This window comes from Enhydra lutris, unplaced genomic scaffold, assembly GCF_002288905.1.
Source record: "Enhydra lutris kenyoni isolate GAN:26980312 unplaced genomic scaffold, ASM228890v2 scaffoldscaffold21, whole genome shotgun sequence".
Lineage (NCBI taxonomy): Eukaryota > Metazoa > Chordata > Mammalia > Carnivora > Mustelidae > Enhydra > Enhydra lutris.
The window spans coordinates 72,262,340-72,278,225 of record NW_019154105.1 but is presented as its reverse complement, the minus strand read 5'-3'; the positions used below and the strand labels follow the sequence as shown (position 1 = coordinate 72,278,225).

Genomic DNA, 15,886 nt, shown 5'->3' with positions numbered 1-15,886 from the left:
CAGCTCCACGGGGAGTCTGCTTCTCTCTCTGACCTTCTCCTAGCTCGTGGTCTCTCTCACTGTCTCTCTCTCAAATAAATAAATAAAATCTTTAAAAACAAAAACAAAAAAAGAATAAAATAATGACAGTTTTCACAATCTCTTCTGCGTAATGAAGGGTAGACACCCTTCATGAAACTTCATAGTGTTGACTCAAGTCCAAGAAGAACAGAATGAAAAAGAAGAATTATATGCCAGTGTCATTTTAGATGTTGTAATGCTAAATAAAATAGAAACTACTGAAATCCAGAAATCAATATATTAAATAATAATGAACTACGTATAGATACGTTGTTTTAATGTGTGATCAACTGCCGCTCAGGTTAATTCCCAAAATAAAATTCATGAAATTTACCACATTAACATTTGAAAACCACATAATCTTAAAAGTTGCAGAAAAGCATTTGGTAAAAATTCAACATCCATTCATGTTAAAAACTTAACAAATAAGAGATACAGGTTACCTTAATTTTATATCTATAATTTTATTTTATATCTACAATTTTATCTTATATCTATAATTATATCTATAAAATAAACACTAACCAATATATATATTTAATGGTAAAACATCAGGATCAGAATTAAGAAAGGATGTTACCACTTGTATCTGTTTTTGCCACAATAACAACCCATAACAACCAATCACGCAAAAATTTTAGTGGCTACAAAAAAAAAAAAAAAATGACCTCCTCACACATGGGTAGGCTAACCAGGCAGCTTTGCTAATCTCAGCTGGGTTCAGTGGGCCTTAAACCCAGGTCATGTTTTTGGCTCCTGTCATCTTGATGTCATCTACTCATCTGGGACCAGTGGGCTACCTGAGGTATGCTCTTTAATGGTGCAGCAGAAACACAAGAAGAAGTCCAGTGGCTCACAGGTATTTCAAGCCTTTGCTCACATCATGTCCACTCACATTCCCTTGGTTGTATAGCAAATCACATGGTCAAGTCCAACATCCGTGGAACAGGGACATGTATTCTATTAGGAAGGGCTAAAGAGTGAACATTTGATGAATAAATTGTCACAGCACATCTATTCAAAATTGTGCTAGAGTCCTGCCCAGTGCCATAAAACAAGTGGATGGAATGAAAGAAAAGTTAGTCATAAATGATCTAAATGTGTACATAGAAAATCCAAGAGAATTGATCCAATATCAAGGGTAGAGGAGGAATTTTTGATCAGTTATCAAGGGTGATCATTTATGAAGGGTGAGGGACTCTGGCTAAACCTATCTAGCCTGATTCTTGTTAAATTGGTCTCTTGAAGACATGCCTAAGGAGTATTTAGTAGAAAAAGGCAGCTCAGAGAAGCCTGACTATAGTTTGATCAAGGGACAGTATCTTGTCACTACAGCCTACTTCCTGACTGCAAAGAAACGAACTTTTATGTTTTCTTCTATATTTGACAGAAACATGCTACTCTAAGGTTGTGGTTTGTCTTAGTTTGGATTCCTCCAGAATCAGACCTTGAATAAGGATTTGTCATTCATTTGGGCGGTGATCCCAGGAAACACTGGTAAGGGAGTGAGGGGACTGAAGTCATCCCATAAAGGGTTTTGTATTAAGCAAAATAACACTGTGTAACTGGATTTTGAGTACTTGGGTGAGGGCGAGGGGACTAAAGTATTTATGTACAAACTCCCATCAGTTACTGGGCAAGGGCGGCTCCCAGGGGGTGTGTTCTTTCCCGTTCTTCGAGCATGCCATGCGCAGGCGCACAGGGATGGCTCTGCTGGCCAGAAGACCCTAGAGAGATGAGGACAGGACAACAGGAAGTGAGGCGCGCATGCGCTAGAGTGGTGAGATCAAAGAGACAGGGGAGGGATACTGCAGACCTCTGCTACAAGACCATTTCACAGCAGGGGAAATAAGCACCAGGGAAACCTCATAAAGTCAAGGGGGGAAAACACAACAGTAGATAGAATGCGGAGCTGATGAAAACAAATAGAATGACACCTGACAACCTGTAGGCTTCCTGGCCCTTCCGCCATTCTTCAGTTTTGGCTCAAAACAAGCCTGGGTTTTGTCTTACACTTCTTTTCTAATCTCTTGTTTATTCTTTCCCTATTTCTTCTGCACTCAGTTTGCGGGCATAAGAAAAAGGTTCCTACAGGTGTTAATGATGAATTTAGCTTGGCTGGAAAGATGCCACGAAGATTTGTTTTTATCTCACTAGGAATCCCAGACGGTTCTTCTGTCTAACCCAAGGTACCTTCTGCCTCAAAAATTCTGCACTTCTGACACAGATATCATGATTGTAATAACAATATGCCCAAAAGATTATAGTGTCTTAGATTAGAGGTTGTTATAAATGCCATAAAACACAGACTCCCAAAATTAGAAATCTGTACCAATTACATTTAAAGTAAGTTTATGCTTGTTGATTCTAAAGACCTTCACTTGCTAGAAGTGCACCGCAAATTTTACATTCAGAGACAGACCCCAAATGGCAAACATTCAAAGGTACTGGGAATACTTTACTGAATATATTAACTGACAACTGGGTTAATAAAAGGAAACAGCATTTTCTTGATAACTGTTCATCATTAAGTATTTATAAACATAAAATGCAGCCGTTTTCCTTTCTTGTGAACTTAAGTTATAATGAAAACATGTTAAATTTCTTCATATTCAATCATAAGACTCCCACCCTCTCAAAACAGCCAATCAAATGCAGTCACTCATTTGCACCTTGCATGAGCCAAGGTGCATACTGGGAATTTTGCTTTCTCCTTCCTGAGAAACTGAGAATAAAAGTCACAGGAAATAAATACTCATTTTTCTTTGAAAAGTCCAAAACTCTTTATCAGAACTCCTTTATCTTTTTAGGGTGAAATAAGGGGAAAAAGGTGTTTTGTTTTCGTTTTTGATTTTAGTTATCCGGTCAGCAAAGATTCTCCCTGGTGTGTTACCGCCTTTTCCTGAAGGTGATTATGTGGCACAGTCCACGGTCTGTCCTGACTTCATCAGTTCTCGCTTCAGCTGTTCGAAGCACACAAACATGATGACGTTCCAGGATCCCAGTCGCAAGAAGGAAGGTACAAATCTAGAAGAGGGCATGTCATCATTCTCTTGAGTTTGTTGGAATTCTTAAAGCTATTATCACACAGTTTCTGCTTCTCATTCACCCTCTCCTCAAATAAACACATTTAAAATGACCTATTCCTCCCCTTTCCAGCGATGCCTAAGATAATGTTTTATGTAACCATCTAATACTGCTTCAGAACCACAAAACCCCAAATGATCACATCTATCCAAATACATAAACGGCTTTCCTTCCCACCACACCAAAGCTCGTGTCCTTTCTGAAGGGGCATTTCCCGTAACTCTCTTTTTTTGAGGAGCAAGGAAATTCTTGCTATCTTTTGCTCTGCTTTCTGAATGGGAGGTAGGAATCTGTTGAAAGAGGAAGAGGAGAAAGCCAAGAAAAATCGATGAGTAAGTGGACGATTTTCTAAAGTGAAGAAATTAGTGCTGTCCCGATCTTGGCAATTCTTGGCCTTAGACCGTCAAGGAGCTAAGTGTACTTTTCTTCTTTTTTGTGGCGGGGGAGAGGTTTGGGTGGTTTGTTTTCTGTTTGTTTGTTTTTTGTTGTTGTTGTTGTTGTTATGCTGTCAAACTGTGCAGACCAGATGATTGATTTTGAATGCCTGTTTGCAGCAATAAGACATTCAGAGAGAAAAAGATGTCATCAGTTAACTCCGTTTTGGATAGATTTTTTAAAAGAGATCTGGCCTATAAAAATCATGCCCCAAAGATTTTGGTTACTTTAAGGTCTCAATACATTTCTCCTGACTTCTGGATGTGTGTGTGTGTATTTTAATTGTGGTACATTGTTCATTAGTTTACCATTTTAACCATTTTAAGTGTATAATTCAGTAGCATTAAATGCATTCACATTGGGAGCAACCGTCACCACTACACCTCTCCAAAACCTTCTGGTCATCCCTAACTGAAACTGCACCTATTAAACAATAATTCCCAGACACCTGGGTGGCTCAGTCAGTTAAGCATCTGTCTTCAGCTCAGGTCATGATCTCAGGGTCCTGGGATCAAGCCCCGTGTCAGGCTCCCTGCTCAGTAGGGGAGCCTAATTCTCCCTCTCCCTCTGCCCCTCCCCCAACCCCACTCATGCTCCCATGCTCTCTCTAATAAATGAATAAAACCTAAAAAACAAAAAAATAATAATTCCCTACCCCCCCTCCACCTCCCCTCAGCCTCTGGTAATCACCATTCCACCTCTGTCTGTATGAATCTGACTACTCTAGATACCTCGCATAAGTGAAATGATACAATATATGTCCTGTGTCTTGCCCATTTTATTCAGCATAATGTTTTCAGGGTTCATCCTTGCTGCAGCATATATCCCCAAAAGGTTTCAAGTTTGAAAAAAACGAAAATATTGTTAAATGGTTAATGGTCAATAACTGAGATATCCATTCTGAATTAATTTTATAATATAACTCATTTGCATTCATATACCATTAGTGCTAATTATGGTGATTTGAAAAGCTTGTGTATAATGTGTACGGTGCATTTATGCTTATTTCATAAAGTTTGAGGCATTGCCTTACAATTTTAAAGGGTTATAGAAATGGCTATATTATCACCAGTTTAATCCTTACAGAGTGCATCCATACAGTAGCTCATACTGTACTTTCTCAGGTAGGTAGTAGTCAATGTAATACTACTTAACGGGAAAAGTGGTCTACTATGCAATACTGATTTCAAGGTGAGCATAATAATTATTCAAACCACATCATTTTCTGCATGACTTTTCTAGGTCAGTGGCAATGATTTTTCTCTAGTTTTACTTTAATACAATAAAAAAATCTGAGTCCATCAAATTAAAACAGTGAAAATTTCAGCAATCACATTACTGGATATTTACCCAAAGAATCCAAGAACACTAAATCAAAGGGATACATATACCCCTATGTTTATAGCAGCATTATTTACAAGAGCCAAGATATGGAAACAGCCCACATGTCCACTGATTGACGAAAATACGCATGCACACACACGAACACACACAGTAGAATGCTATTTAGCCATAAAAAAGAAATCTTGCCATTTGCAATGACGCAGGTGGAGCTTGAGAGGAAAACACTATATGAAATAAGTCAGAGAAGACAAATACCATATAATTTGACTCGTAGGTGGAATTTAAAAAACAAGCAAGGGGAAATGATGAGAGAGAGAACGAGATCAAGAAGCAGACTCTTAACTATAGAGAATAAACTGATGGCTACCAGAGCGGAGGTGGGCAGGGAGGGGGGATTAAATGGCTGATGTGGATTAAGGAGGGCACTTGTGATGAGTGTTGGGGGATGTATGGAAGTGTGGAATCGCTATATTGGACACCTGAAACTAATGCAGCTCTAACTGGAATTAATTAACTGGAACTAAAATTTTAAAAATTTTTAAGAAATTCTCTCTTTTTTAAGATTTTATTTATTTATTTGACAGAGAGAGAGATCACAAGTAGGCAGAGAGGCAGGCAGAAAGAGAGTGGGAAGCAGGCTCCCCGCCGAGCAGAGAGCCCGATGCGGGGCTCAGTCCCAGGACCCTGAGATCATGACCTGAGCCGAAGGCAGAGGCTTAACCCATTGAGCCACCCAGGCGCCTCTAAAAAATTATTTTAATAGCAAAAATCACATCTTGCTTTTGTGTAGCCCTCTATTATGCTTTCCCTTCACTTTATAGTTCTCTAGTCCTGATCAAGCAAAATCCTGTCCAATTCCCAATAGGTTGGGACCAAGAGAGAGGTCACTGAATTTAAACAAGCCTCTGATCAAGGCTGAGAACATTTTAATATCATAGTTTTCTGGCCCAGAGGAACTGGTGATAGTTATGACAAGGAAAAATAAACACTAAACATACGGCATAGACTAAGGTTGGTCGACTGTTTAGACGAGACAGCCTCCCAAAGCATACAGATAGGCTGAACACAGCATTACAGACAGAGAAGACTATATCCTACCCTTTGAAAAAAGCCAGCGGTCCTTCCTTGGTGAACATTGTCATGGCACAGTTGGGCACACTCGTGTACTGGCCTGGTGGAGAATTAACGAATCGGGTTTTTACCACATCCACTGGCGAGGATAGGACCGTTGTGCAAAATCCGGCGATGAGGGCTGACACGAAGTGGCAGGGTAAGTCATCTAAAAGAGATCAATGAAACAAATCAGCAGCAGACTTTTGGAAGAAGCTTCTAGTTTTTAGTTATCTCTCAGATCCTCGGAAACCTGGTGATATCAGAAGACCAATGTGGATGTCTCATCAATAAATAAAATATCCCAAGGAAGCTTTCACTTACCCTTACCAAAAAAGATGACAAAGAGTACGTGGCACAGGGGATTGTTAGTGTTTTAGGAAAATATCTTGTGAGTCTGCTCTGTGCCCTTAGGATATCGCATAATGCCCGAGACATAGGCATCTAATACTTTTTTTGTTGAATTAAAGTCATTGTCCAGGGAGAACTTCAATGTCTCTAGAACCTGTTAGATTATCTTAGGAACCTATCCAATGGTACTACTTTTGGATGAAAACACTGATGGGCTCCTTACCTAACCAGCTCATCTGGATAGAGTGTGGGATGTTATGCTATATAAAGAATAAGATGCTAACCAAAGTCCCATATACTAGTATTACCTGAGTATAATGCTGATGTAAGAATACTGTTACACTTTCTTTTTGTTGCAGAAAAAAATTGGTTGCAGCAAGCTTCTAAAAGTTGGTGTTTTGGGGTTTCGGTTTGTTTTTTTCTTTTGTTCTGTTTTGTTTGCTTAAAAGTTCTATCTAGTGTTCAAAATTACTTAGTTTTTTCAACTGTTACGATTAAGGGATTCAGTACAACATCCCTGGAGAACCTCCAGGATGAAACTGTAAATGTGTAGACCCACAGGTTACGTATCTAAGAGGAAGTTACCTGCCAGGAGTTTGTTTTTCACAAGGCTTTCCTTCATTAGGTCATATGTAACCAGCTCTGTACAATTGATGATGACATTTCTTGTCAGATTGGGAGTAGTTCCTAGAAAAAAGAAAATGTGTAATAGCTTCATTACACGATAAGATGCTGACAGGATATATGTGTTCTTTTGAATTTAGTTTAATTTATTTATTTCAGAGAGAGCTAGAGTGAAAGTGCGCAAGTTGGGGGAAGGGGAAGAGGGAGAGGGAGAGGGACAAGCAGACTCCTCGCTGAGGAGGGAGCCCAATGACAGGACTCTATTCCAATCATGACCTGAGCCGAAGGCAGATGCTTAACAGACTGGGCCACCAAGGCATTCCCTAAGATATATGTGTTTTAATAATGATCAGATTCACCTTGAAGTCAATTACCTTTCCAAAGGCCTATCAGGCCTTCTGTTGTCGCTATGACTCTGTAAGCATTGTAAGTCCCGGTGTAGCGAGGTTTGAGACCGTGCAGATGGCTCTGTGCTTGAAGTCTGACCTTCACGACCTCTGTGGGTTGCCCGATGAATACTGCCACCCCTCCAGTCGTCAGACCAGCTGAGATCTTGCTTCCTAAACTAGGTGTTGCTATCCGGAGAGAAAAGATACTTATCAAGCAAAAAAGAAATGGAAAAAAAAAAAAAAAAAAGACCCAGAGGGCAACTCTATGTCTTTTTTAATTTTAGTGGTTACTATTACTGTATCTCTAGATCTTTTCTATTTCCTTAATGCTTGTACATGCTGTGATTATGTACTGAGTATGGGCTAAATCACTTTAGGTCTAGAAACTTCGAAGTTGACTAGAATTAAAAAATAAATAAAGACTTTCAAGGACAAAGAAAATGCAATGCCTATTTAAACCGTGCTTAGTTCTCTTCTATATTTAGCCCTCTTTTCCAGTATTTTCCAACTGGGAGCAGGTACCAGTCACCAATGATGCTTAGCCTTCCTCTTGTCAATGGTAATGTTAATTATAGGGCTTCAGGGTCTTAGGAAAATCCCAAGTGGACAAACGGCCCCCATATGGCATGTCGGTGGTATTAGGCTACAACAGATTACAAAGGAAACAAAAAATTAAAAAAAAGAAGTGAAGAAAGTGATTTTTGACCTGAAAATTTGAAAAATTAGCTTAGGTTACTCAAAACAGATATTATTTAATAAACTATAAGTAGTCTTGGATCCATTAAAGTATGGCTCAAGAACATGTACTCATCAAGGACTTTCTCAGTCTGTCTGTTTCCTAATCTGTAAAATAGAGATAACATCTATCTCATACCAGTTATCATGTGAGTTAAAATAATATCAGTATAGCATATAACATACTGGCCTGCATATAGAAAGTACATAAGCTTTTTCATAACCATATGATTGTACTCTTTTCTCCTCACGCTTGTCCAGCAGCTGAGCATACAATAAATAACCATCTTTTAATGGGCAAGATCAGACAATTACAATCCCCTTCACTTGGGGCCACATTCATAATCTTATCTTGTGACACTCATCCTGTCCACCAGTCCCCTTCTCTTTTCCCTGTCAAACCCTTTGAAATAGAGGCTATATTTTCTGTCTTTACTTCTCAAGGCCCTTCTTATAGTTCCTCCTCAGTCCTCTATGATCCAGCTTCCATCTCTGCTACTCCCCCTCCGATGTTTTGGCAAAGGAAACCCATGGGTTCCTGTTGTTAGTCACATCCATCACGTTTCAGTCCTTTCCATGCTAGATCTCTCTGCTCTGTATGACACTACTGATGGTTCCACCTGTAACTATCTGGAGTCTAGCGCAGGCATTTCTCCTAAGCTCATGGTGTTGACTGGATGTTACTTGTTTATACTTCTTCAAGTGTCAACTTTCCCTAAGGTTTACCTTCCTCCAAGACAGCTTCCATGTTCCTGCCCTTCATGAATGGAACCTTTCGCCAGGACCTCAGAGGCCATCTCCATCGCAGACTTTCCCTCATCCTTACAGCCAGCTGCCTACCAAGTTCGGTCAGCTACACTTCCTGAATCTTTCTGATCTCTCTTCTCCTTCCCTATTGCCATTGTTGTAGCCTATCCCAGTTGTTTCTTACTTTCTAACTTACCCCCTTCTGGCCCTTTTTCTATAAATCCTCTAGATATTGCTGCCAAAGTGATCTTTCAAAAATATAAATGGTTTGTGACACTTTCCTGCTTAACATTTTTCAATGATTTCCCATCACTATAAGGACAAAAATCTAAACTTCCTAGCAAGGTCTGCAAGGTTCCTTGTGATCTGGCTCCTTCCTGCCTGGGCTTCGCCTCTCCCTCCTTGCCAACAAGTCCTCCCTCTCTGCCCTGTGTGCTCTTGCCACTCCTCCCTGAGCCTCTGTACATGACCTTCACTCTCTTGGAAGGTCTTTCCTCACCACTTTACCTTATTAGGCTTATCAGTCCTTCAAGATTCGATTCAGACGTCAGTTCTTCAGGAAAATCTGGCCCGAGCATGCCCCAAGGCTCGGTAAAATATTCCTCTTCCATGTGCCCAACATCCTGCCGTTACTTCTAAATGCTCTAAAGAGGATGTGTCATAGTACATAGCCATCTACCGACCTACTCAAAGCTCACAGATCTTGCCTAGACAGAAATCTATAATCCATGTATCGAACACGGTTTGGGGCACATGGCACCTCAATAAAGCTAACGAAATGCATGGAATTGGCATAACAGAGAATCCTGCCAAGATAGGTCCTATTAATTTAGTATCTGAAGTACTCACCAATTGGGCTGGACAATTAACTGTGACAGAAACTACCAGAATGGGCAGCTTTACGTCTTTTGTGATTCCTCTCTTGTTACATGTACAAACAGGACAATGCAGTGATCTCAAAGCATCTAGACTTTACTTTGAAACTGTATAAAATAAACTCATTCTATGTTTGTATGACTAATATTTATAACTTGTCCCATAAAGTTATGTAATCCTAAGGTGACATTTTTTTTTTTTTTTAAAGAAAAACAGACTGCCACCACCAGTGCCTCATTTGGATGTGTCTGGAGTCTTGGAAGCTTGACTACACTACATACTCCTACCAATGGACCTTGAGAGCTTGTTTGGAAGTTTCTAGCAGGGGAATGCAGCTACTCCTATACCCTTGACTCAAGAATGGTCTTCCTGTATCGGGGAAGGTCATCCTCTTTGATCAAGGGTGAAGCTTTGGGAGGGACACACACAGAGCAGTGAGGGAGGAAAGGGACACCCATCTAGCCAGCCGGATCAATGGGGTGACAGATGTCGCAACCCGATCGCCCTCGCATCCATCCTAAAGTTACTTAAAGCAGAAATGGTGAACTTTGCCCACGTAGTCACTTAACATATTCATTTTATCATCAGTCCATCTTCTCTCTGGATTGTCTGCTCCATAAGAAAGTGACTCTGATACATGCTAGCTGGGTGATCTTGATGTTACTTAACTTTTCTGATCCTCAGTTTCCCTACCTGACTGTGGGGATAACACTTTGTATCTCACAACTCTGTTGGATTAAATGATGCCCAGAATCACATGGAGGGGGCAGGACAGTGAAGTGGTTGAGAGACAGGTTAGCCGCCAGACTCCCTGGGTTTGAACTGGTGCTCTGCCCCTTTCCAACTATGTGACCTTGGGCAAGTTCTAAAACTTCTCTGTGCCTCAGTTTCCCCTCTTATTAAAGGATACAAATAATAGTATATTTCCAGCAGTGATGTATCTGAGGCACTTAGAATAAAGTCCAGCTCATAGTGTGGCCTCAAATAAATGCTGACTGAACTGACAGGAATTCTTGAAGAACAATGAGGAACCCCTTTCCCTGTCCTCTCAGCTCTCCTCATGAGGTCTGGTTTTCTGCCCTTCAAACCAAGGTTTTCAAATCTGTGCCTGCCAAAAATTTCCAGGAAGCTTGTGAAAACATCCATCCCCTGGTCCCAACCTGAGCAGTTCAGATTCAGGGAACAGGGAACAGGGCAGTCCTCAGCACTTGGATTTTCAACACGCTCCTCAGATGTTCTTGTGAGACTTCACCGTTTGGGGAACCTAAGAGTTACCCCTTACTCTTCAGCCCATCCGTCTTCTCCAGATGGATATCCAAATTATGCCCCAAACTTCCATGACTGATCAGGTGATTTTTATAAGTATAAATGGGTATCTGAAAAATTGATTTTGCACATTTCCTTTTCTTTCTACAAACAGTGAGTATCAAGCTACTATTGGATGTCTGCTTGCCAGTTTGTTATGAAGACCACTACCCCGCATGTAACATTTGCTTGAACAGAGCTGGGCCCAGGGCATGTCTCCGGCTGTCTGCCCCGCCCAGGGATGCTCATTGCTTACTTTCTTTTCCTGTGCTGAAGAACTCCTGGACCGTGTCGTAGAGGCCGATCCGAAGAGAGGCAAAGCTTATTTGTCTCTGGAGACCAGCAGGCAGCCCACTATAGAGTTTCACTGGCCCTTCTGTTTTTGCCAGAGTGGTGATTGTTCCCAGGACACCTTTATACCTGATGGCTCTGGAGGTCTGGCATTCACCTTGGATCTGGAAATGAGAAAGGTACAGGTCAGAGGGAAGTGAAAATTGAGTAAGGAGGTCCTAACTGGTGAGGAAAAAACAAAGACTGGCAACAGGCTGTCCTCTGTGGAGAAACCTGCAGCCAAGATTTTTCCCACTGTTTTTCTGCTCCCAGTTCCCTTTCCCTTCTCAGTAACATCTCCTCTAGATATCTCTATATCTCTCTAGGTGCATATATGGAGAGAGGTTAGCTACAATGCCCATTTTGAACATTCCCACCCTCCCTGTACAAATCCTCCAGAACCCCTAAGCAGCCGATGGGAAGATGCCCCCACCAAAGTAAGGAAGGCAAAGAACTTGACATGGAGACTTGGGAGAGGCTGATAGTCTTAGCTCTTAGAACACATAGTGCACCCTAACTTTGGGGGCTCTGGCAGTGGTCATGGTCAACCGACTTTCCTGGGGCTACTTGTGGTTCTTCAGTTAATCTCAGGTAAGTTCCAGTTCCCCACCCTAATGCGTCCAGTTCCGTGACAAGCCCACACTTTTAAGGCGGCCACCGGCCCCACCTGCGGAGTGGTTAAACCAAAGCCATTCCCAAAAGGGCGCACAGAATAGGTGTCCCCCCTCTGCCCTGAGACACCTCCCCAGCCTCATCTCACTCGCTACCTGGAGCCGGACTTTGGCGGTGTCCAGCGGGAAGGTGATGGCATCCGCCACACAGGCCGCCACGCCAGCGGAGAAGATCTTGACCGTCATCGTCGGGGGCACGTCCAAGGCTGTGGGGCCCACCATCTTCGCTCAAAGAGCGGAGCGACGGGCGGGCGCAAGGACTGATGGACTCGGGCCCCACAAGGTGGAATTTCCCGGACAGCAAACCGGCTTCTGACTTGACTTCGGGGGAGGGGGTGCGCGGGCAGCGGCTACACTGGAGCTGAGCCTGGCCGCGCCTCCCGCCTTCGCGCCGTAGTGCCAGGAGGACCCAGGACGCGAAGGCTGGCTGCGCCCGTGCGCCCTGCCCGCGCCGGGTGACTTATATAGCTGGCCGCTCCCGGGCTGCGGCTCGCCGGGTCTCCGCGGACCCGGGCCTGGGAGCTGGCCGGGGCGTGTCCTGGGGCGCCTGGTCCCTCCCACGCGCATCCTTGCCACGAGCCTGGGGAGACGCTCCCAGCGCGAGAGCCTTCGCGGCGCACCTGACCGTCTGCGCCCGGCGTGTCCGAGGGAGGGCGCACCGCAGCAGCCGCCCACCGCCACCCCGAGCCTGGCTGCGTGCCCTTGGCTGGGGCAGCCTGACAAGCGCGGTCTCTGGGGGATCCTGGTAAAAGGTCCTGCAGAGCTGGAACTCTCCCAAATGATAAAGGGGTGCCCCTTTTATTCCTCTGACTCCCCTGGAACCTTGCAGGCATCTTCTCAGCTTCCTTTTCTCTGCTATTAACTTTCTGTTTAACTTTCTGCTTTCCAACCACCAAATCCAGACCCGGAAAATTCCCAGGCAGAAACCAAGAACACTCAGAACTTTTAAAAGACATAAAGTGTTTCGTTTGAACACTTTTTGTAAGAGGAAGTCGAATGAGATCATTGACATACTAGAAAGCAAATAGTAAATTGCTAAAGTGCTCTAAAATGTGAGCTATAACTTGCTCCTTTTCTTTTTTTTCTTTTTTTTTTCCTTCCCTTCCTTTCCTTCCCTTCCCTTCCCTTCTCTTCTTTTCCCTATTCTTCCCTTCCCTTCCCCTCCCTTTTCTTAGGAGAGTGCGTTGGAAAAGACATTGGTAGGTTCCTTCGCAGCAGATGTAGCTCTGAGGCTTCCCTTCAGTGGGAAGTCATCTTTACTCCCACTTTTTTGCTTCCTTCTGAATAAAATGTGTATCCAGAGACATCCCCAGGTGTGGAATCTACTACTAACTTACCTATATTGATAAATTAAATATTGCAAAGTGTGTTTGTTGTGGAAGGAGGAGCTTTTCCTACTTCTGTCCTTGTGCAAAGATTTATTGTGAGCATTCATTTATTCTTTTGGTTGAAGAGCAGGGAAAAGGAGGCTCAACCCCCCTAGAGAATAATTTCCAAATACTCTGTGAGAACAGGTTGTAGGTACTGTGCAGCTGTTCAAGAAGCCATTTCTAGGGGATGCTGGAGGTATGTTGAGGAAGTCAACTGTAAAGGTAGGATGGGCTCTGGAGAAACAGAGAGGAGAAGACGACAGTGGGTTTTCTCCTCTACAAACACCTGTTGAAATAAAGAGCAATTGAGGCAAGTAAGTGGTATGTATGAAGGCAGAGATTTGGGGAAAGCAGGGCGAATATATGGGAATGTGATCTGTTGGCCTGCCTGAGACACTGGATGATGGAAAGGAGAGAGGATAAGAAGTTGGTAAAAGATGAGACCGTAGAAGTCCAATGAGGCCAGCTTGAGGGTTGACCTTGAACATCTGCTCCAAATATGAATTCATGTTATCATCACCTTATGCATGGACAGTACTTTACAGACCATAAAATGTTCTTACATAAATGTCGTATTTAATATGGTAGACAGTACATCTTTATGAATGATTCGGTATAGAGTCAAAAATTTTTCAGAGATGATTCTAAGTTTAAGAACATGGGTAGTAGCTTCAGGGATGGTGACAGCTGATTGTCATGAGAGGGTAAGAAGAGGTGACTTTAGGGGCAAGAAGTTGAGATCAGCCTTTAGAGTCTTGGAATTCTTGGAAGAGAAGGGTATTTATTATAGGTAAGTAGTTACCATAGAAACATCATATAACATGATAAAGGAGCAAGAAATCAGGGCTGGAAGGCATTTGGGAGTAAGTAAGATGGATGTGATGAAAGAGGGTACACTTTAAACAGGACCGAGAACAGCAGGACTAGGTCATGGGTCGAAATGTAGGGATAATAGGGATACCCAGAGTTCTGGTCTGGGAAGAATGGCCTTCAAAGGTAAAATTATAGTGTTTCGAGTCATGGAACCATGGTATTTGAGAAAAAAATTTAAGGAATGGTGGGGTGTTGACTAGGATGAAGTTTAGAAATGTCAAAGGAGGACAAAAATGAAGAAAAGCCTGTAGGCTTTGGCTCTAAGGCTATTGGTCATCTTGGGGAGTGCACAGGAGTGGAGTCATTAGGTTGAGTCTGATGGCTAAGCAGAGATTGCAAATGTTTGATATGGTGAGACTAGATGTAAAAGGAGTGAGGGCATTTTTCCCAGCTAATTCTAGCAAACAGCTGCTATCAACTGGTTAGTCCCCAACCCACAACCCAACCCTAACCTAAATTGTTCACGATGTTCCATCTGTAGTAGTTTTAAAGCATAATCACCAATTTCTCCCACTAAAGGGTGAGGGTCCATGACTCTTCCCCCTTGTATCTGGGCAGGCTTGTGAACGCTTGGACCAACAGAATGAGATGGAACTGATTCTCTGTGGTTCTGAGGCTGGATCATAAAAGCCCTTTCAGCTTCTTAGTCCCTTGGAACACTTGGAGCCCTGGGCCACCATGTAAGAAATACAGCTCCTTTGAGTCTCTCACACACTGGAGAGGCCCCATGGAGGCCCTTCCAGCCTTCCCCACCAAGGTGCCAGACATAAGAATGCAGCTCTCTTGGATTCTACAGATAAACCCACCCAACTGCTAGATATCACCGAGTCACCTCTGTCCATGCCAGTAGGACAGAAGAATCATCCACTTGAGCATGACTCAAATTTTTGACTCATGAAATTATATCTGAGATATAATGGAATGGTGGGTGTTTGAAGAGGGAACACAACCTTTACTTTTTTGATAAGTAAAATGGAGGGGGGCATGCACTGTCTCTTTGCTCATTCCTCCAACACTACCTACTTACCTTCCTGATGAAGGGTTGGAGGTAGTGGACTGGTATAGAATTTTTAGATTTGGACTACAAATTTTGGATTTGTACTATACACTACATTTTTGAAGGAGAAACAGGGTAAACGGAAAGTTGTTTTGCTCCATGAGGCAGATGTTTCCATGTTTCCAAGGCAGGATATGATAAACCAGACCAGGGGGTGAAATGAAAGTCATTAGAAGGGAAGAAAATATGAGGAAAAGATCCATTAGAAATAGGAAAAGTGAGAACCAGTAAGAGCAGGTGGAAAGAGGGGACCTGTGGGGGGATAAAGAAACTGACTTATTTGAGACCATAGGAAGAAGGACAGCCTGAGCCTCTGGGATATTAATAGACATGGTGAGAGAACTCCGCAGAAGACAGTGTCAGTTTAGTTCAATGATGACCGAGCACCTGAGATGTGCCGGACACGATGCCAATACTAAGGGTCAAAGAAGCAGCAGAATTCAAAGGCCTCATATGAGGAGACCCTCAAGGGAGGGTTGCAGGAGTTCAAGAGGAAAATGGTTCTGGATTCCAAGGAGCAGG

The 15,886-nt window shown here is 42.7% G+C and overlaps 1 protein-coding gene across 1 annotated transcript; it reads right to left on the bottom strand.

The window, feature by feature from the left end:
• Window positions 1–2,972: 2,972 nt before the first annotated feature.
• LOC111149149 (uncoupling protein 1) lies at window positions 2,973–12,286 on the bottom strand. The gene is made up of 6 exons (XM_022506097.1): window positions 12,161–12,286; window positions 11,320–11,518; window positions 7,386–7,586; window positions 6,973–7,074; window positions 6,025–6,205; window positions 2,973–3,087 (listed from the first exon to the last, which is right to left on the bottom strand). The coding sequence occupies exons 1-6, from the start codon at window positions 12,284–12,286 to the stop codon at window positions 2,973–2,975; spliced, it is 924 nt and encodes a 307-aa protein (XP_022361805.1).
• Between the last annotated feature and the right edge of the window lie 3,600 nt (window positions 12,287–15,886).

What these genes read in the sequence shown, in the direction of transcription:
- LOC111149149 (XM_022506097.1), bottom strand. Translation starts at nt 12,286, where the DNA reads ATGGTGGGCCCCACAGCCTTGGACGTGCCCCCGACGATGACGGTCAAG. An exon ending in CCGCCAAAGTCCGGCTCCAG is followed by an intron (nt 11,519 to 12,160) that starts GTAGCGAGTGAG and finishes TCTCATTTCCAG; the next exon opens with ATCCAAGGTGAATGCCAGAC. An exon ending in CTTCAGCACAGGAAAAGAAA is followed by an intron (nt 7,587 to 11,319) that starts GTAAGCAATGAG and finishes CTCTCCGGATAG; the next exon opens with CAACACCTAGTTTAGGAAGC.